Here is a 21,289-nt window from a genome sequence, read left to right on the forward strand (position 1 = left end):
TGCTGAGCCAGCAGGAAACCCTGCTGCTTCTGGAACTACAGGCCTGCCTTGCAGTCCTTGGGGCCATCGCAGTACTGGACTTGGGCCAGGAACAGTTCTTCTGGTCTCTGGCATTATGCTGAATTCTCCTCTTTCACCTAATGCATAGGGGAAGAGAAGGCAGATGCTCCTGGTCAAGCAAATCAAGATGGTATACACCCATCTCATCCCAAATACTTAGGAATAATCTGGACTCTGCAAACTGGATTTCAGGTAGAAATCTAGCTCCCATATTTTCTCTTGCAAACCCAGGGAACTCTAGTCAACCTATCAGATATGATACTGGTTAATTTCTGTCACTGCTCCCTTGATTAAATTCCATGAGAAAATGGAATAAACATGTTGAGACTACCCAGAAAGGCAGTTCAGCACAGAGGTAGGTGGAGGAGTATTGAGAAGGAAGGTACAGAGATGCTAGAGATTGTACTGATCCCGAGGACCAGATGGGGAATACCACAGCTGTTCTACCACAGCTACACTGGTTGCAGGAACCAGGGCTCTGTTGTGACATGTGGTCTTGCAGAACAGTCAGTTCTGCTGGGGAGCTATGCTCCATGTTCCACCAAGATAGAGGGAGGGCACGCAGTTGCAGAAAGGGTAAAAGGATTAAGAAATAGGTCTGAAAGGTGTAGGGGAACCTAGAAAGCCAATATAAGCTACAGTACTAAAGGTTCTTAATGTGCTCCCACTGCAAATGAAGTGAAATACTCAACTCAACAGGAAAATAAGAATAAAGATGAAAAGCAAACCCAAATGACTGCTCAACACTGAACTAAACAGCCAGAAAGTCTGTCTTGCTGATATACAAATAGCATGGTATATTCAGAAAAAAAGCAGCTCTTTGAAAGTTTGTATACCATATAAATCTGAAGGATGGAGCTCCTATGAACCTGGATACAGAGCATTAATCAAGCTGAAAATCACAGTATCACAAAATAGTCATGGCTGGAAAGAGATCAGTGAGTTCAACTATCACAAAATAAGCAAAACAACAACACACACAACAAAACCCAAACATACGCAAACACCATCAAATAACAGCCACATAAAAACCCCCTACAATCTCAGCCACTAGAGCATGCCCTGAAGTTCCATATCTACACATTTCTAGAATACCTCCAAGGATGGTGACTCAACCACCTCCTGGGCAGGCTGTTCCAGTGTGTGACCACTCTTTCAGTAATGAAATTCTTCCTAAGTAAAGAAATTGTTCCTAAATATTTTAGTCTCCTTCTTCAAAAAGTAACCCATGCAGTGTCACCCTGAATATTGTCTACTTCTTATTAACCATCTTTCAAAAGATTAAAAGGATCACATTACACCATGCTGTCATTTTCCTGTATTGTTAAGGGTTACATGGTGGTTCTAAAATGCCAGCAATGTATCTGTTAAAATTAGACAAAAGGCAAAGAGGTTTTTTTAGTATGTAATCAAAGTCTTTCTACCTTACTGGCATACTTGACTTTTAATATACTGCTGATCTTACGAAGTGCATTTGTGTCACTAAGGTGATTGCACTCAAGAACTGTCTGAGACTTTTCTACTAGAATGATTCCCTTATGACAAAACTAGATTAAACGTAATGAAACTTAAATGGAAAAAATTCCCCAGAACATCTTGATTGTGCTGAAAACAATTTTTATTTATGTATTTGTTTAACAAAGCTCTTGGTTGCATACTTCTCATCAGCCTGCCTGGTAAAAAGCACAAGAACAAAATTACCCCAGATGATCTGTACAATAATGTATGCCACTATTCATATACAGGTTGATACACAGAGTCACAGGTTGATAGAATAAGACTGTAACAAAATTTTCTCCTAGAGGGAATGAAAAAGGGGATGCTAAAAGCCTGAGACTGTCGCTTTTTCAAATCTACACTCATTGTCTTTCAATCCTTTCATAGTTTTCCAGAGAACCCACATTGATCAACATATCCTAAAATGGAGTTGGAATTGCTATAAATCTGCATCAACCAATTAACACACAGTTAATGCTGTTTGTATTTAAGGTACTAAAGTACATTTGTGTGCATTTTGTTGGGTTTCCCTATTGATACTACACAACACAAATAAATTACAAAACTTCCTACCAACATTCCAGCTATGTTCCCACAAGCATTTTCAAAAATGCAGCTCAAAACACAAAGACATGTATAAATGATTTTCCTAAGCTACTAATTTATCTCTTCTAAGTGTGATGAATTTTAAATATAATGAAAGCTCTTTTTTTCTTTTTTTTTTCTTTTTTTTTTTTTACTTCTATTTTAATCCATTCTCCATGGGCACTAATTGCTACAAACAGCACTGCCTGTGCTTCTTTGGAAGTGTGTGGATTTGTAATTATTTTATATTTGTCTAAGAAGAGACAAAGTTATCTTCCACAGCTGGAAAGTGTACTGTTATAAACATACAACTGTGACTTAAATGAATGCAAGAATGCAAGGAAAACGCCAAGTCACACATTGCTATCAAGGGATCTATCAAGAAATAAACAGGAATAAGGATAGAGTATTTTGCTTCAGAATAGGCAATAAAATTAATCATAGGTAAAAAGAAAGAATGAAGACTGTAACAGTTCACTATGGCTGTCCCTGAACATTACATTACTTTTCTGTTCTACTTGCTAAATATATAAATTTAAAGAAAACTTAAATGTTTGTAAGACATCAGAATTTAATAGGTGGGAGACCTGAGAAAGGAAAAAATGCTTGGACACAATGCAATCCAAATTTATTTTTCGAGAATGAGAAGAATTAATGAATCTCTATGGAGAGCTGGGGCAAAACAACAAAGAATGGCTGAAGGGCAATAAGTATATTACAAAACTTCTGTTCCTTTGAAAGGAAATATGTAAAACATTGGATTAAAATGCTGCAATGGTGAATGGAACATACCCTGTCAAATTCTACATGATCTGGATTAGCAACAGTGAAAATTATGGCCAAAGTTCATCAAAATTGAAATATAAAAACCCATGAGTGGCAAAGGAGAAAGGCGAAAGAAAATGAGAATACCTGAAATGGTCAGGATTCAAATTGTCAGCAAACTGAATTAAAACATTCTTTTGAAAACTGTATAAACAGACAAGGAGAAAGGATGACAGCTGTATATTGAAATGCTACCAGAACAAGAAGCAGAGAAAGAAGTATCATCCTTGAGCACATGCCAGGGGTAATTTATACATAGAAAAACTCAGTGTAACTACATGTCACAGGCTCCTAAATAAATTTTCAGACAAACATCAGGTACTTTGCAGAAAGAAAGGACTGTAGAACATACTAAATAATACACAAGGGCAAGTACCAACCAGTAAAGGACAAGTGTTTCAGTATCCAGTCCACAGAATTATGTAAGCAGGTAACAGATATAAGCAGTTTCTGAGACGACGGTACTAAAATGTTTAAATAAGAGATGAAATATTAAAACAATAATCTTAGAATCTATTGAGATACTCTAAAATGCTGTATAATTTATGCTTTTATGTTTTCTATCTATTATGCACTATATTATCTTATAGCTATAGAAAAGACTGTTTTAGAAATTGGAAGTTCCACTTTGAAAGTTGTTTTTTCCCCCTTATGTTAAGCTTTAAAAATGTTATTAATTCTTTCTTATCTTAGAAAAACTGGGATATAAGTGAGAAGTATGTAAAAAATACAGTGTTCTGCCTTTTCTGTATGAAGGCTAATAGAAAGGTTAGTCATTTGCTATTATAAAAAAGTAACCTTTTTGTGTATGGCAATTTCTAAGTATCTCAAAGAAACATAAGTATGTGTTATGAAATTTAATAGAGCTGATGCAGTCTTTCCATGCTGTTTCAAAATATAGCCACTAAGGTGAATTAATGGAAGAAAAATTAAAATAATTGATAATGAAACATTGTAAATAATATTAATATGTAGCAGGTTATCGAGGTGTATTTTTTACATATTACTCTGTCAATATAACATAGCTCTAGTCTAGAAAACTCCTAAAACTGCAGTAATTCCCAGTGTGTAAAAACAGGTACATCAAATGTGTAAATTAATTTCATAGTTCTGTGAGGTAAGCAAATGGTATGTGCAAGAAGAGCCAGTTTTCTTGATGACCTATAAAGTGCTTATCACAGGAACAAATCTCTAATTTATGCAACTCATACCTATTAAAGATCTTCCATTTGCTTAGGTACAGAGTTAACTGATTCAATTGGTATGCAGAGATACTATGACTTGTTACTTGGACTGTGACTAGTTGCTTGCATTAGGACTAGTTAGTTGGACTTGAGGACAATGAAGATGAAAGAGCTTCCTCAGGTTCCTTTTGTTGAAAACCCTGAGGACTGTAATGACTGCATCACTGAGGGGCAGAACAAAATGAGCCCAAAGCTGTTTTTCAAGATAGAAAGATAGCTCAGTTTAAGTGAAATTAAATCTCTAAGATCCATTTGAAGGTTGGCTGCTGCAGATCCTGTAGCAATCACATTAAGCAATTAATTCTGCATCATCTCCCCGATGCATAAAAATACATCAGATTAGGCTAACAGCAGTTTGTTTCCTTAGACCCTTACTAGAAAATAGAAAACAGAAAGAAGAAATTAACCTTTTCCTAATTTTTCTTTCTTTGCAGCCATTAAATAATGATACTGTAGTGGGAAAAGTAGGAATTACCTACTTGTTTCCCTTCATGAAAATCAAGTGATTAGCAATGTCAAGAGCTAAGGACAGCAAAGAGACTTGGTTCATTGCTTTCCTTTCCATTAACCAAGGCAGATACACAACCTTACACATTCCATTTTTTGTGCTATGTCACTGCAATGTATTTAGTGCAGATTGTTAAGGTTATATTTTCAACCTCAAGAACAGTGCAACAAAGGCCTTTTTCTAAATTGAGAGTAGTGTAGCCAAGATTGGTGTGTGGATTGCCAGTATTCTGGCATGGTTCTATTTAAATTCATAATCATAACCACGACATTTGCATTAATATATTTCATACAGCATAAACTGTGTGTCCAATATGCTTCATTTTTTCCTGAGTACTTCTGAGCAGGAGGCAACATGAAACCCAGTTCATCACAGTAGTTATATATGCAACTGCCTATAGAAATCAGCTACCTAACTTTGTTTATATGCCTAGGAAAACCAGGGTGCTCTTTTAATATAACAAATTTAACAAAATCCATCTGGACCTCAAGCTGTGCTCATCATTCCTGTACGTGATAAAATAGTTTGTCCGTCTCAGAGAATTTTGCTGACAGATTACTGAAACCAGTTACTGCCTAATTCATAAATGAGACAGAATTTCTTTCATCCACATGTGTTTCCTCTTAGTATCTGGGTGGTTGAAAGATCATCACTGCAGAAAGTTTAGATGTATTGCTGTGATAATGGAATCCACTAGCAAAGCGAAGCATAAAAATATAATGTAACCATTGTTGTCATCTCTCTGTACTGACAGATATAAATAAGGCCACCAGCACTGTATTACTTTAACTATATCTCAAAGCAGCAACAGTCATAATGAAAGAGTGAAGTGCCTACCTCAGATTTTGAAGTATTCAATTCCAACAGTTAGTCATGAAAGAACATAGGAAATTTTAGGATAAAAAGAAATCAGAAATCACATCTAAAGCCATTCTCTCCCTTGAGTTACCATTTATTATTTACCATACATTTTCTAAATGTATGCACTAAATTTCTATATAATTTTAAGTGATTTTATGCTTAGTGATATGAAACTATAATCTTCCATAAAGAAAGCAGATTCTTTGCAATTAAAATTCACTTACCATAAATCCTGGCTCATATCAGGACAACATTTAATTTAAAATATTGCTGTTGGCCCTAGAATTAGATAGGCCAATGATACTCTTTTACATGCATAATCTCTCTCCTTTTCTGTGAGCAAAATTTTCAAAATTCTGAGCTTGGTTATGGACAGATTACACGGAATTAGAAATGTGTGAGGGTTGACACACTCACCAACTTCAGATAATTTTGTTAGGAGCCTGCTGTAGGAAATTCATTATTCACCTATGCAAACTTCACACTAAAGGGAGAGAGGATCCACCAGAAATCAGTTTAATTACATTCCTAATCTGTGTTGTCTTCTGTAGGAGACACTGATTACAAAGTCATCCAAGAACAACTAGCCTGCCACTTCTACACAAACCTAATCCTGCCAGTCTCATGATATTCGGATTTTAACCTTCCCCTGGGGCTTCTATTTGTTTAACATATAAAAACAACCCGGCTATGAACCTTGAGAGTCCTAATAACATTTTTTGGTGCCTGTTTCACAGAACCACAGAATCTTAGCGGTTGGAAGGGAACTTGAAAGATCATCTAGTCCAACCTCCCTGCCAGAGCAGGATCACCTAGAGCACATCACACAGGAACACGCCCAGGTGGGTTTTAAATGTGTCCAGCAAAGGAGACTCCACAGCCTCTCTGGGCAGCCTGTTCCAGTGCTCTGTCACTCACAGTAAAGAAGTTTTTTCTGATGTTTACGTGAAATCTCCTATGCTCCAGTTTGCACCCATTACCCCTTGTCCTATCACTGGACATCGCTCAAAAAAGCCTGGCTCCATCCTCCTGACACTCACCCTTACCATATTTGTAAACATTGATGAGGTCACCCCTCAGTCTCCTCTTTTCCAAGTTAAAGACACCCAGCTCCCTCAGCCTTTCCTCGTAAGGGAGATGTTCCACTCCCTTAATCATCTTCGTAGCTCTGCGCTGGACTCTTTCAAGCAGTTCCCTTTCCTTCTTGAACTGAGGGGCCCAGAACTGGACACAATATTGCAGATGTGGCCTCACCAAAGTAGAATAGAGGGAGAGGAGAACCTCCCTTGACCTAATAACCACACCCTTTCTAATACACCCCAGGATGTCATTGGCCTTCTTGGCCATAAGGGCACATTGCTGGCTCATGGTCATCCTTCTGTCCACCAGAACCCCCAGGTCCCTTTCTCCTACACTGCTCTGCAGCAGGTCAGCCCCCAACCTGTACTGGTACATGGGGTTGTTCTTCCCCAGATGCAAGACTCCGCACTTGCCTTTGTTGTACTTCATTAAGTTTCTCCCTGTCCAGCTCTCCAGCCTGTCTAGGTCTCACTGAATGACAGCATAGCCTTCTGGTGTGTCAGCCACTGCTCCCAGTTTAGAGTCACCAGCAAACTTGCTGAGGGCACAGTCTGTTCCCTCATCCAGGTCACTGATGAAAATATTGAATAGTACCAGTCCTGGTCCTAACCCCTGAGGGACTCCACTAGTCACAGACCTCCAACTAGATTTTGTAACATTGACCACAACTCTCTGACTTATTTCTTTCAACGAACCACCTCACTACCCAATCATCTAGACCACACTTCCTCAGTATGGCTACAAGGATGCTGTGGGAGACCCTGTCAAATGACCGTTTCAGCTTTGGTCGACAAAGGTCCCGAACCCTTCTTCATTAAGGTTGGTACTAAAGCAGGTTGGTTTCAATGGAAGCATGTGGAAAGGACTCAGACCCAGTAATGATCACAAATATTGATCATTATTGTAGACACTATAATCTGGAAATCAGGATGACAGTACCATCATTGTCAGCATCATCATCACCATCATCAGGACCACCTTTTCAAATTCTCTGCAGCAGGTCAGCCCCCAACCTGTACTGGTACATGGGGTTGTTCTTCCCCAGATGCAAGACTTCGCACTTGCCTTTGTTGTACTTCATTAAGTTTCTCCCTGTCCAGCTCTCCAGCCTGTCTAGGTCTCACTGAATGACAGCATAGCCTTCTGGTGTGTCAGCCACTGCTCCCAGTTTAGAGTCACCAGCAAACTTGCTGAGGGCACAGTCTGTTCCCTCATCCAGGTCACTGATGAAAATATTGAATAGTACCAGTCCTGGTCCTAACCCCTGAGGGACTCCACTAGTCACAGACCTCCAACTAGATTTTGTAACATTGACCACAACTCTCTGACTTATTTCTTTCAACGAACCACCTCACTACCCAATCATCTAGACCACACTTCCTCAGTATGGCTACAAGGATGCTGTGGGAGACCCTGTCAAATGACCGTTTCAGCTTTGGTCGACAAAGGTCCCGAACCCTTCTTCATTAAGGTTGGTACTAAAGCAGGTTGGTTTCAATGGAAGCATGTGGAAAGGACTCAGACCCAGTAATGATCACAAATATTGATCATTATTGTAGACACTATAATCTGGAAATCAGGATGACAGTACCATCATTGTCAGCATCATCATCACCATCATCAGGACCACCTTTTCAAATTAGAAGGGAGACACACTAGCCCTGCACATACAAAGACAAAACTTTCTTTGTTTTCACCAGAGCCTGGGTGCTACCATTGCTGTATCCGGACCATCTTCTATGTGACTTCTCAGAGGTATTTACATCTCCCCATGTATAATCTGTATTTCTCTCTGAAACAGTAGACATCATCACCTTTTCATACTACTTTAATAGAGCACATAAGACTTTTAACCTCCTAGGGAATAAAGTTGAAGTTGAGAAATACACTTAATATACTTCAGCTGGAAGAAATGAAGAAGATAATTTTCCCAATGGAATAATCTAACCTAAAGCGACTTCAACTACAAAGGCATATTCTTATAGACTTACATTATAACATGAAATGTGATTGCTCACTGAACATTTTAAATAAGTACAAAGTTTATAAAAAGCATTCACTTTTTCCAGTATATATGTTTTGGGTTTGCTTACATGTCTGCACAGATACAAAAAGGTACATACCAAACACGTCATGGTATATAGTGTCTCAGAATGACAGTTTTTTTTTTCTCAAGCATCTAACATAGTTAAAATATGATTCTTTAAGAAAAATAAAATGCCACAAGTATCAGAGCATAATTTTTACAATACACTTCACAATTTACTCCAATTAGTTTTGTAGACTATTGTCGTTACTGAATAAAGATGCATATGCCATTCATCTGTTTCCTACTATATTAATTATCTGATTTCTGCCTAATAGAATGATGATTTTTCCTGTTCCTCTCAAAAATCTCAAAGAACAATTTCTAAGTAATAAATGACTGCAGACTCATTTAATGGAAAATAATCTGTCCTGTGTGTTTGCCAAATAATTTTCCCTGCATATTCACCATGTATTTGCTGCCTTAAGGTTTCTACTCATCAACCCTTTTCTGCATATAAAGTGTCAGAAGACAGAAAGCATTAAGAATTTAAAAAGCATATTCAGAACTAAAACAGGATAATAAGAGGCATAGCTGCATGAAAAAACATACAATAAAAAACTGCCGTAAACATTAACATCCTCTATGATAGGATAAAATAGCTCTTTTTATCACCACTACTTTACAAAAAAAATAAAAGAAGAAATTGCTCTGTTATTGTTAACAGTAAGATTATCTATTACTGAATTAATAATTTCACATGGAAAATGAGAAGAATGTGACATTATTATACATCTTAGATTTTATCACTTTTCAATACTCCTTGTTTAATGAAAGAGGAAGTTTTAAATATGAAACTACTTTTTGCCAAAAATACCTAAAAGTCTCAAGTGTCCCATGGAGAAGCTATATGAATTCCTTAGGACCTTTTAGATCATGTACTCCTGCCCTGTAAATCAGTTGGCTATTTTGTTCCTTTTGTAATTAATAGTGCGACAGTTGCCATGAAAACAGAAATATCATAGAAATCTGTCTACTCTTGGGAGTCATGTGAGCTATCTGTCCACATTCCTGAGAGAAAAAAAAAAGGAGGCAAGAGGAATTTCATCACGGGCATCTTTGATTTTCTTAACTTCATATTTTGTCTTCTTTCTAAATAGAATCTTCTGTTCACTCATTAACAGCTCAAAATTAAAAAGTTTTTTGACAAATTATTTTGAGTTATTGTCAAAAATATTTGCTTTGATGGGAAAAAATATTAATTAAATTAAATTAAACAACTGGTATTAGAAGAAGAGTTACTAAGTCCACCACACAGAGTTCATGTTCATGTATACTTGTATATGCCCATCTATTTGTGGAAAGCCTTTTTCCAAATGTACTAATTTTTTTAAAAGGGAACATATTATTTTATACTGATTACCTAATTTTACTTTAGAACAGTGATGAAAAAGCCATTTAGTATTAAAAAATATTCTGTATTTGTTTGTTTCTAGGTCCTGGAGCTCCTGTTTTGCTAGCAGCTCAGAATACTGGACATATTTGTAGCAGAAGGTTTTTCATACAGAGGAAAGGTTTTAGAAGTAGGGACCTTTTTTTATCCTTAATGCCCCTACTGAAAAACACATGGATTGAGAAAAAAAATATTCTGTAAGGCAGTACAGAAGTTTATGGAGATAAACATTGAATTTCTGTATATGTGAAAGCAAGCAGAATAACTCTTGCTTCCAATTTATAGATAGGAAATAAAAAAGATGGTTTGAATCTTGGTGTAATAATTTTTTACATAGAAACATTTTGCAGCTGAAACATAGCTACAGATAGAATTTTAATCAAAGAATGAAAATATTTTAGACTCCTAGCATTACAGTAGAAGGCCTAAAGCACACTAATGGAAGTAGAAATCTTGTTAAACAAGCCTTAGATGTCACTTTATGAGGGCATGAATGCTGGAATTCTGGACATAGAATCATTGCCTTTCCTCTTAATGAAACATATTTAAACATAGTAAAGTAGAAGAGGACAAACAGGCACTGATGGACCACGAGATCTTGGGGAACTACAATGAAAATAAAGCTTTATAAAAAAATTAATCCCTTCTTTGCCTTCCATTCCTGAGTAGGTAAAGGCCTAGTGTGCAATCACTGTCATCCAAATATACAAGTGCTTTGCTCCAAACTTTTTTGGACAAAGAGAATGTCTTGTGAAAGTAGTGATGTATAATGGAACATGGTAACTATTTTTTTATTAAAAATCCACCAAGGCTAAATTAGAAAAACAGGAAATGCTTCAGTTATTTTATAACCAAAAAACAATAACCAAAGGTTATTTACATGAAGCTGGGTAAACCCTTAATTCTGCTGATTAAAGAAGTGAACACTTGTAGACCTACATTCAAAACATCTTTCTTATAATAGGAAAAATATTTAATTTCTGAATATCAAGATGTTATTGCAGTATTTTATATCCTTCAGAAAACAGAAATTCAACTTCAGAAAATGTTGAGAGTGGTCAGATTTTTCTAGGATCATACCGTAATTCCCTAGATTACGTTAAAAGTAAAATGCCACAAATAAAGCATTTAAATACTTTATTTTTCAGTAGCAAAGAAAATAAAATGCATTTCACATTGTAATGCTCAATATAAATGCTTGATTTTTGTATAAAATGAGGTTACTAAAATGCCATCACGAGCATTTTCCTATACACATACTTTTACAACTTTACTAGTTTCAAAACAAAGATTTCTATGAAGCTGAAGTGTTGAAAGTTTTCTCAGCTGAAGAAGAAATATGTTTATTATAAACATGGAAGTGTAATTTAGGTATGAATGAACTCAAGAACCAAAATTTCATTATCATACTCTGAAACCCTTAATCCATCCTAGATCACTGATTTATCACATTCTAGACATACAATTGTTCAGTTAGTATGCAATGTATTTTAAACAAATCAAGTATTAAACCCATCAGAGCAATATATAAAACTCTTATTCAAGAACTATACTTTACATAGTCCTACATATCAGTTGCTTATTTTAACTTCTCCAATAAAGTTGCCAATACTCTTTCAATTTAATTAGATATTTGTATGTAAAACTGATTCTTTTGTCATGGTCATTAACCAACTACCTTTTAAAATATGCTTTCAGCTTCAATCTGAAAATATAATTCAACAATTAAGGATTCTGCTCCATGCTTTGCTTTCCTAAAAATAAACCATAAACCAACCACTTAAAAGAAACAACTAGATTAAGACCATTCCTTCTCCCTTGCAAGAAACCATTCAAATAGAATTAGATACTAAAAAACAGAACTCATGGGGATGCAAGAACAAACAAATGAAATTATTAATTGTGCCTTTCCCCCATGTATTCTGCTAATCTTTTCAAATTGTTTGTTTACATGTGGAACTGGAAAACATTAAAATAGCACTTGTGGTGTGCTGACTATCACTTATTAGGCAAAGGACAGTAGAACCACTAGTAAAGTGAAAGAATGCCTAAAACTTAATTAGAACTGGAATTAAATTTAATTGGGAATGCTTTCTGCTCTCCCTATAGCTTTACCTTCAAGACATAAAAGTTTAATACTGAACAAACACTTAAGATACTGTTTTCCTATATCAATTGAAAATATAGTTAAAAAAAGGACAAAGCCAGTATTTAAACATTTTTCTGCAAAACCTTGTATTTTTTGAACAGACAAATAAAAAGTTTTTGCACTTGAGAAAATTAACTTCTTAACCTACCTCGACTGCATATCTTGGTGCGTTTTGGACTGGCTGCTTTCAGCTGGAGGTGATGGGACTTGCTGTTGTAGCTCCACCAACGACTGGTAGTACTGTTGCTGATGATGTTGTTGCTGTTTATACCGAGATAAACTGAAAAACAGCCCTAAAATGGCTTTCAAATTTCCATTCCTTATTTCTATTTAAAAAATAAAAAATAAAAAAAAGAAAGAGAACTGAAAACACTGCGGTTTTAGACTTCAGTTTTACAACAGTTTTACACTGAAACAACTCTGTACATACCTATAGCTATACATGTTTATGCCTTTAAGTCTTAATTTAGCTGTAGTATCAGGGACATGTTAGGTATCACCGATACTTTATTGTTCTTTATAATCTTTGCTTGTTTATGTGTCACTGTTGCAACACATATATCCATAATGTCCTCATGATGAGTTACATGTGCATGGTCCTAAAGAGAAATACACCAAGCCTTAAGGAACAGACATGACCTCAAATGAATACTCTGCCTACAGTATAAATATTCTCAGTGAGCAGAGTAGTATTCATAAAAATCTGATTTTTTTCAAGCCTTAGGTACACCTTCCTTCTACCTTATGGCTTTAAAAATTACCCTTCTTGCATTTTGAGCAAATTCTTCAAACACTGTGAGTAAACAGTGATTTCCAGAAAAATTGGAAAGAGGAGATGATATCAGTCTTGTGGGCAAGGACATACCCATCCACAACAATTTGCAAGGAACATGAGAGAAGATTAATGGGAACAAAACCCCCACATTAAAAAAGGTGACCAGAAGGATCATGATTACATCTTTGAACTTTCCAACTAAATTATTTTCCATCTTTCTATTTTACACTGCTGTTACTGATTAATGAAGACCTCAAAACTACAGCTTTCACATGAGCCTAAAATAGACACCCTTACGAAATTCTGGTGAGCCACAGTAACATCCTCATGTCTCCCATTCCTTTCTTAGTCTTTCCCAGCCTAAGATGAAGGGTTTAAAAGGATAATGTTATTCTTTGCTCAAAAAGGATCTCTGTGTCAAAAAAGAAGCCTCAGGAGGTTTTATTGAAATTATCTGCAGCTCTTAGGTCCGTTCATAACCTCATTATTAATTTTATTTGGCACTGAACTTTTACTGAAAGGTTTTCATTAGGCCTATGGCCTCATAACCTAACATGCTAATCTGCAAAATTTCTGCCTTCCCTGCAAATCTAAATACTGAGCTGTATGCACTACACAGCCTTTCCTAAGTAACTTTAAAAGCATAATTTATAAACAATAACTGTCATATTAATGCCCTTTAAACCATATTAATTGTCTTCCAATAGGATTAAGTGAAACGTCTGTACATACACTAACACACCAGAAAACACTGGAACCGCTTTCAAATCTAAATACTGAGCTGTATGCACTACACAGCCTTTCCTAAGTAACTTTAAAAGCATAATTTATAAACAATAACTGTCATATTAATGCCCTTTAAACCATATTAATTGTCTTCCAATAGGATTAAGTGAAACGTCTGTACATACACTAACACACCAGAAAACACTGGAACCGCTTCAATCTTGGACATCAGAATATACTTGGCAAAATAGAAATTTGTTCCAAGTATCCATACTTTCTCTTTCTCCCTGTGAAGATACTGCAGGATCTTTGACTCCCTATAAGATCACCAGGCTTACACAGAACTTTCTCAGATTTAGAAAGCTTTTTAAGCAACAATGACTTTTGCAGTCAACATTGGTTTCAAGGAAGATCCTTGTGTAGGAACACAGAGAACTTATAATTAGCTTTAAAAAACCCCAACAAAATTACACATCCCTCTTTAAGCTGCTCTAAATCTAAATGATTTTATATACTTGATATTAATTTATTTATTATAATGATTTTGCATAACATAATGCTCAGAAAAATAACTCTGTTCGCAAAATCACACTCATAATTTTTGTCTTAAAATTCTTCTCCTTTTCTGTTAAACTATTATTTCTTTTTTTTCTATGTCCAAAGAAAAATGCTATCAGTTTTGAACTTTTTTTCCTCCTTTTAAATGAGTCAAAGCTGGTTGATTTCCCTTAGAGAGAAAAAAACTCCAAAACTTCTAATATCTACTAAACACTTGCCAGAAAGAGAAGTGATTGTTTTTCTTTGTAGCAACTGGCTTGTTAATTGTTATTTGGGTTCTGTAGTGCAGATTCAGCAGTCAAGATCTGAAAATAACTTTTCCTCTAGACCTCCTTGCTCAAGTGCCATAATGAGGTGGGAAACTGGTTGTGAAATTTTCAATCCTTCTAAAGGTCATGGTTTGTTGTTCTAGAATAAATTAATAAATGACCCAGTAGTAACAATATATATTTACCAAATCTTATGACAAGCAACAGCCTTACAGTTTCTAAACTTAATTGATTTTAAAGAGAAATATGCTGAGAAAAGTCTCAGAAGGTAATGTGACCATTTAATTATTTAAAAAAAAATTCCTTTTTTTCTCAATTTCTTCTCCTTAAGAGAAATGGTAATATTCAGCATTGTACATGCTAAAACGGTATATTTACAAAAATCATAGAATCACACTTCTGTGATACTCTGAGCTAATATAAGTATAAACATATTAGCAGATTTACACAAGATTCATGATCAACTGTAAACAGCAAAACTAGTTTTAAACTTACTTCAGAAATAAAGGTCTGTCTTATTAAAATTACATTTAACACTATGTAGTGTTACTGCTTTTAGTAGCATTTAAACTTAATGCTACATTATTTTCCAAAGCAAAATAAAGGTATGAATAAGGGCATTATTGCAGAATGCCCTCAGATTTGGATTTAACAAAATAGACAAAAAAAGTGTCATAACCATGTCATGGTATCAAACAATGAATAATATTATCATTAAATAAATTCATTTTATTCACACATTTGATTGTCATTTCATATGCAAGTAAAAATAGGCTGCACAAAAAACAGCCCACCAGCTTACAGATGAACAATCATTTATAAATGTTCAGTGTTCTCATGCATCAACATATCCATAGTATTTACAAAGGTTCTTTTCAATCAGATAAGGAGCTTTCCATATAGAGACAGTTAAAGTTAGTAGATAGTATATATTGTAACCATGTTACATTTCTGCTAAGGTGGAAATCAAAGGGATTTTGAAGGTGCACAGAGCCTTGCAGAACTACTTAACTATTTACAGGACAAACACTTGTATAAATTTTATTAATTTACAAGATAAAAGTATTCACCTGACTTAAGTTTATATTAATAAGACAAATATTACATAGTAATTACAACAATTGGTATTTTAATAGTTTTGATTTAACATATGTATTAACTCAGTTATAACTGTATTAGGCAGTCACTTGAGGTCACTAATGCTGCACAAGACCATTCACTCTTTCTTTTAATTCATTACATCAAAGGAATACAATAATTTTTAGACTCATCCTGACAGCATTACTACTACTAATAAATGTGCTTAAACAAACATTCTACCCTGGGTTTACTTTACCAAGCAAGATTCTAATTATTTTTATTTTTGTTTTGAATCTACTATGTAAACAAGTTTAAACGTATGCTTGGAAAACTCTGTACCTATCTAATACTGTGAAGATAACATAAAAAGATAAACAGTATTGGAAAAAAATATTATTTAAAGCATGGTGTCAGGCTTCATCCACACTTGAATTTCTTTTGTTCAATTTCAAGGGAAAATTAAAAGAAAATCTAAATTTCTCTCTCATTTGCTATCACTAATCAATATTTGTATGCTCTTCAAGACAGGTGGTGCAAATAATGGTATTGAAAAATTAGGTTCTGGGAAAAAAAATAAATCCTGTTACGTGTTCTGATAAGCGGTTTCTCTTACCTTCTGCAGAAAGACCTTGGACATTTACGCCTCTGGCTGCCAGAAAGCTAAGGCAGACATCAACATTCTCAATCTGCAATATGAACAGAAATAACAAGCAGCATAAGACTACTTGACAAAATGTAGAAATGCAGGGGGAGAAAAAAAAAAAAAAAAAGAAGAAAAAAAAAGAAACAGCTTAGGAATGAATACTTTACATTCATCACATACTGCAGCTCTTTACGAAAGTTTAACAAGAATGATTACTGCTAATTGGGGAACTGATATAAAGCTTTCATTGTCCACTTTGGTGCTTAAAAACAATTCATAAATGCCCAATCCAGAATGGCATGCTGGCAAATCAGCAATCCACCAACTTAACATAAAACTGGATTTCATACACTACAAACAAGCAGCAATGAAAGCATCCGTAGAGGATTAGACACAAAGTATATGGCTGGAGATACGGGTGATTGAGTTAACTAAAAACTGCAAGCAAAAACCTCCAACAAATGTGTTATAAAAGATATTTCCTTGGGATCAGGTAGAATTCTGTGAAAATTTTGTCACAGCAGTGGGTTTTTTTCTGTTTTTTCCTTGAAATATTATGCTAAATATTTCTAATTTTAATATATTTTAAATATTTAATATTTGGTGCTGACTTCTGTTGACGGTTTAGAAGAAATATGCAGTTAGCACAGAGAGCTTTAGATAAGTGATCATGTGAAGTAAATGTAGATCAATAAAAGGATAAACTTCTGCCTCCAAAAAAAGTAAATGCAGAATTAATTTAACTACTTTCATGTGTTTATGTCTCATAGGTTAGGGGGCCAGAATGTTCCAAAAGGTTTTATTGAGTCAGCATTCTCAGTTTTTTGCCCAGCCCTCCCAGGATCAGTGAAGCAAATATCCAGCTACAAAGACAGAAAGATTACGTATAGAGAGGTATCCTAGGTCAAATACCTTGAACAGACTCAATTTTAAAATACTTTTTTTAGGTTGATAGATTTTTTCAAGTTAATTAGGATCACAAAAGTGACATAAAATGTTTAACAAAGTATTTTAACACCTATTTTCGTGAAAAAAAACCAAAACAAACCACACAAAAAAACCCAACAAAACCAAAAACTAATACTCAATACCAAAAACATAAGCCTGCGGTAGATCATGTCCGAGCAGTTACTTTTATTTGAATGTTGACATGTTTTACAAGACCTAATATAGTCAGTTTTCAACCTTCAAAACTTGAGGAGTAAATTCATTCCATGACTAAAAGCTACTTGATTCTCAGCAGTATCTTTTCTAGCTGAGGAGAGCTTTTTATTATTGTCATCTTTCTTTGATTGTATTGCTGCCACTGTTCTCAGAAAGTGATATTAGCTAAAAGGGATAGAAATACATCTTTTACTCCTGACTCTAGAAATATGTATTACTAGATCACACAGACTCTCTTGATTCACAGATAGTATTTAGAAACTTTCAAATACCTGCAAGATTTTGAGATGTACTTTTTAAGCACAATAAACCTCAAAGCATTAGTAAAAATATATTCTAAAAAGTATTTTCAAACACTTGTTTCAAGGACACACTACCATTTATAGGGAGTGATAAATATTCTCTTTGCTGATTCAATTAAGAAAAAAACCCACAACCCAAACCCCAAAATCTACAGCCAACACTAACTAAAGTTACTAAAAAGCTGGGGTTTACCATAAAGCTTTCATAAATTGCTTCTGCAGGTGCATTGATTTGTGCAGCTGTGAATGCGGAATAACCATCCTCAGATTATTTGGGTTACTCCAGCTCTGGCCCAGATCAGTAATTACAGAAACTCAAGCCCTTAATCTCTCCGTTTCTTAAATGCTTATGCAGTTTTAGACCACGAAAAAAAAAACAACAACAAAACACCCAAATAAATTAGGTCGTTTAGTAAGGTGTAGAGATCTGTCAGTTGAAAGTCGGCTACAGCTAAAATAGGAAGTCTGCTTCTTCCTCACCTCCTCTTCCTTGCAGGCGTGGGACCCCACTGCCGCTGCCTCTGCTGGGCTTCAGCTCTTCTCTGAGGGCACCAGGAGCTGGCTCCAAGCAGAAAATTCTCCCAGCAAATAAGACAAATGTATTTTCATCACTCTAGCCTTCCGTAGATTCAGATGAGCACTGACAGGAGTCAGCAGGAGTCAGGGAGGGCACACCCCAGCCTGAGTAAGGTATGGTTTGGGAGAGGAAAGGGGAGGTGAGAAGGAGGGATAGGCAGATGGTGCCACTCCTGATGGCAAGGGCAATACACTGCTCTGGCTCAGCCCTGACCTCCAACTACACCCATGAATCAGTTCTGAAAATAATGCACACTATGAGAATTTTTCTACTCGACCTTTAAACTATGTCAGCTACATAAGAAAAATAATTTGAATGGAAATTTTCCTGTCCTGAATAATTTAAAAGAAATGATGACTTGTTTGGATATTAGCTGTACAACTGAGTGTCTCTTTGAACTTTCAAATCAGCCATAATGCAGAATCAACTACTTCAAAGATGGGAAATTTCACTCGACAAATAAGTGCTGGAAGTCAAAACAAGAACGAATAAATTGGACTGATGTCAGTAGCATCCACCTCCAAATAACTGAATCAATACTTCCTAGCAGACCTAACAGTGTAACCAAGACATTTTTCATAATGGGCATGTAGTTCAGGAGACAACAGCTATAAACAAAAACACATTTATTAAGGAACATTAGATCCCTAACACACTGTGGAAACAACTCAGTATCTATCTGTAAAATTCAATATTTAGTAAATACTAAGCCTAATACATCAACTTAACATATATTTAAGGTAAAAAAATGTCCTACAGAAGTTACTTACCTGGTTATTTTCTGCATCTACCTCTATAGCATGTGTCTTTGAAGTCACATCTCCTTAACTCTTAGACAAAACTAGTCATTACCATTAACACCAGTGACTCAATATACTGCAGAACTACAAAGTAAATTCTGTTTTGCTTCCCTGTTCACCAAGAGAACTGTAATAGACACCCTAGTTTCTATTGGTGGTGTATGAAGCAACAGCAATGGCCAACTTTCAGACAATTGACTGTGGTTGCACTGTTAGCCTTATAATAAAGTCTTGTTTTGACTTGTGAATTGAGCAAGTTTAGTGTGGCAACTCACAGCCACATAATACACTGAAAATGTCAGAAATAATTCTTACAGTCAGCTTTGTGATAATAACTGCAGTTACCATACAACTCTCAGGAGCTGTTAGAAGATTCAATGAGACTTGCATTAATATTTTCTTGGGTTATTTTCACTTTCTTTATTCTCCAGTCTAGAAGATGTTAGCCTTAAAGTTGCCCCATTTTGAAGCTTTCAGTGTGTCTCTAAACATTGCTTTAATTACCTACTTCTTGCCTTGGCAAACCACAGCTATTCTTTGAACTCAAACCCTAGCAGCCCCAAACACTTTTTATTCAAACTTACTAACAGATGAGAGTAATTTTGTGACTACAGAAGTTCTAAGAGAGTTCAGGCAGCTTCCACTCCTCAATACTGTTTCAATCAAGAGTGGTATGAATCCCTGAAGTGTACGTTTATTTAAGTAGTTAGTGGTGGGATAATTATATGCTAGGGCAAGCTCTTCCTAGAGCTGACACCACATACGTAGAGCTCTACCTGCTTATATATCAAGGACTAAAGATTTTGCAGTGTAACACTTAACTTAGATGTCAGACAAATTTTGTGTCTTATACATGGTAGCAATTTTGTAGGAAATTTTGCTTGCAAAAGGTACCAGTCTATAGCAGAACATATGTTCATCATTATCATAAATAGTATCATCAAAATTACAAAGTGTTGTAGGAGAAGATATAGTTAGTTATAGTACAGAATTAAAGTTTCAAATCTGAGTAAAAATCTTACATAGCAAATAGAGAAAAGTGACTCAAATTTGCAAGTTTGCTTGCACATGTAGATGTTGCTAAGATTAGACAATTACTGGACAGTTGCTGAAAATATTTTGTTCCAAGACACTTTTTTACATTAAAGATTGAAAAGAATTAATGATATAATAAACATTCATTGCCATGTAGATATTTATCTACTTAACTATTCAGCTAACCATCTTGAAAGTTAATACTACACGAGACTGCTTCTCAGAGGTAACAAAAAACTATCTGTGATAACATAATTACTTACTTATCAAAACTCAATAATTATATGTCCATTTCTGAAATGTGTCTGCAGCATTGTGAGTGCAGTTAAACTCAGCTACAACAATGATCATTTGGTACTACGATTTGTAAGCATCATCAGGTAGATAACACCACTTAATGCAAAACAACAAAACAACACCTGAAATAATTACACAATAAATATTTGTGAGCCCAAAGACACTTGTCCTCTCACATTTTAAGTGGATATAGTCCAATGATGATGTATAAATAAGCAGCAATGGCACAACTCTGATATAATTAATACATTACATGGCATACAATGAAGATACATTGCAAATCTGCTGTAACATATTCCATTTATGTGTAGTATTCCAGTTATGTGTAATCTTCTTTTGACTGGAAACTATATGAAATTTTACTGACAGAAATAAATCACTAAACCAGACTGTGGGACTTGCATGTAGATAAACAGTACTACTTAATACCCAGCAGTTAACAGACTTACAGGAAGAATTCATTTGTGGGATTGTACTCACCAGTGACTCAATACATAGAATATGTCTATTTATTGTAATTATTTTTGCTGTTACTAAGATTAACTTTCATCTTTTTTGTTGGGCAGACAACACTTTCTTCACTTCCAAACATAAATTTAATTGTGGGATGCTCAGAAGACAATTAATGATGACTAATACAGCATTATGTTCTTCTGTACTTATAAGAAGCTCTGAAAAATATCCTGGTTTGACTAACTCTCTCTTGTTCAGTCTATTACAATATAATTCATAAGAACATACGGACACATACATAAGTTAGTTAGTTGTTCTTTGT

General features: G+C 35.2%; 1 protein-coding gene across 2 annotated transcripts in view; it reads right to left on the bottom strand.

Moving 5' to 3' along the window:
* The window catches only part of NAV3 (neuron navigator 3), a 277,623-nt gene that overhangs the window by 153,627 nt on the left and 102,707 nt on the right, over positions 1–21,289 (bottom strand). For both annotated transcript variants that reach the window (XM_010003059.1, XM_010003058.1), the window contains exons 4-5: positions 16,310–16,382; positions 12,437–12,614 (exon numbers count right to left, since the gene is read on the bottom strand). In XM_010003059.1, the coding sequence (XP_010001361.1) occupies positions 12,437–12,614; positions 16,310–16,382 (251 nt within the window). The remainder of the gene's footprint in view (positions 1–12,436; positions 12,615–16,309; positions 16,383–21,289) is intronic.

This window comes from Chaetura pelagica, unplaced genomic scaffold (assembly GCF_000747805.2).
Source record: "Chaetura pelagica isolate M959 unplaced genomic scaffold, ChaPel_1.0 scaffold288, whole genome shotgun sequence".
NCBI classification, from domain to species: domain Eukaryota; kingdom Metazoa; phylum Chordata; class Aves; order Apodiformes; family Apodidae; genus Chaetura; species Chaetura pelagica.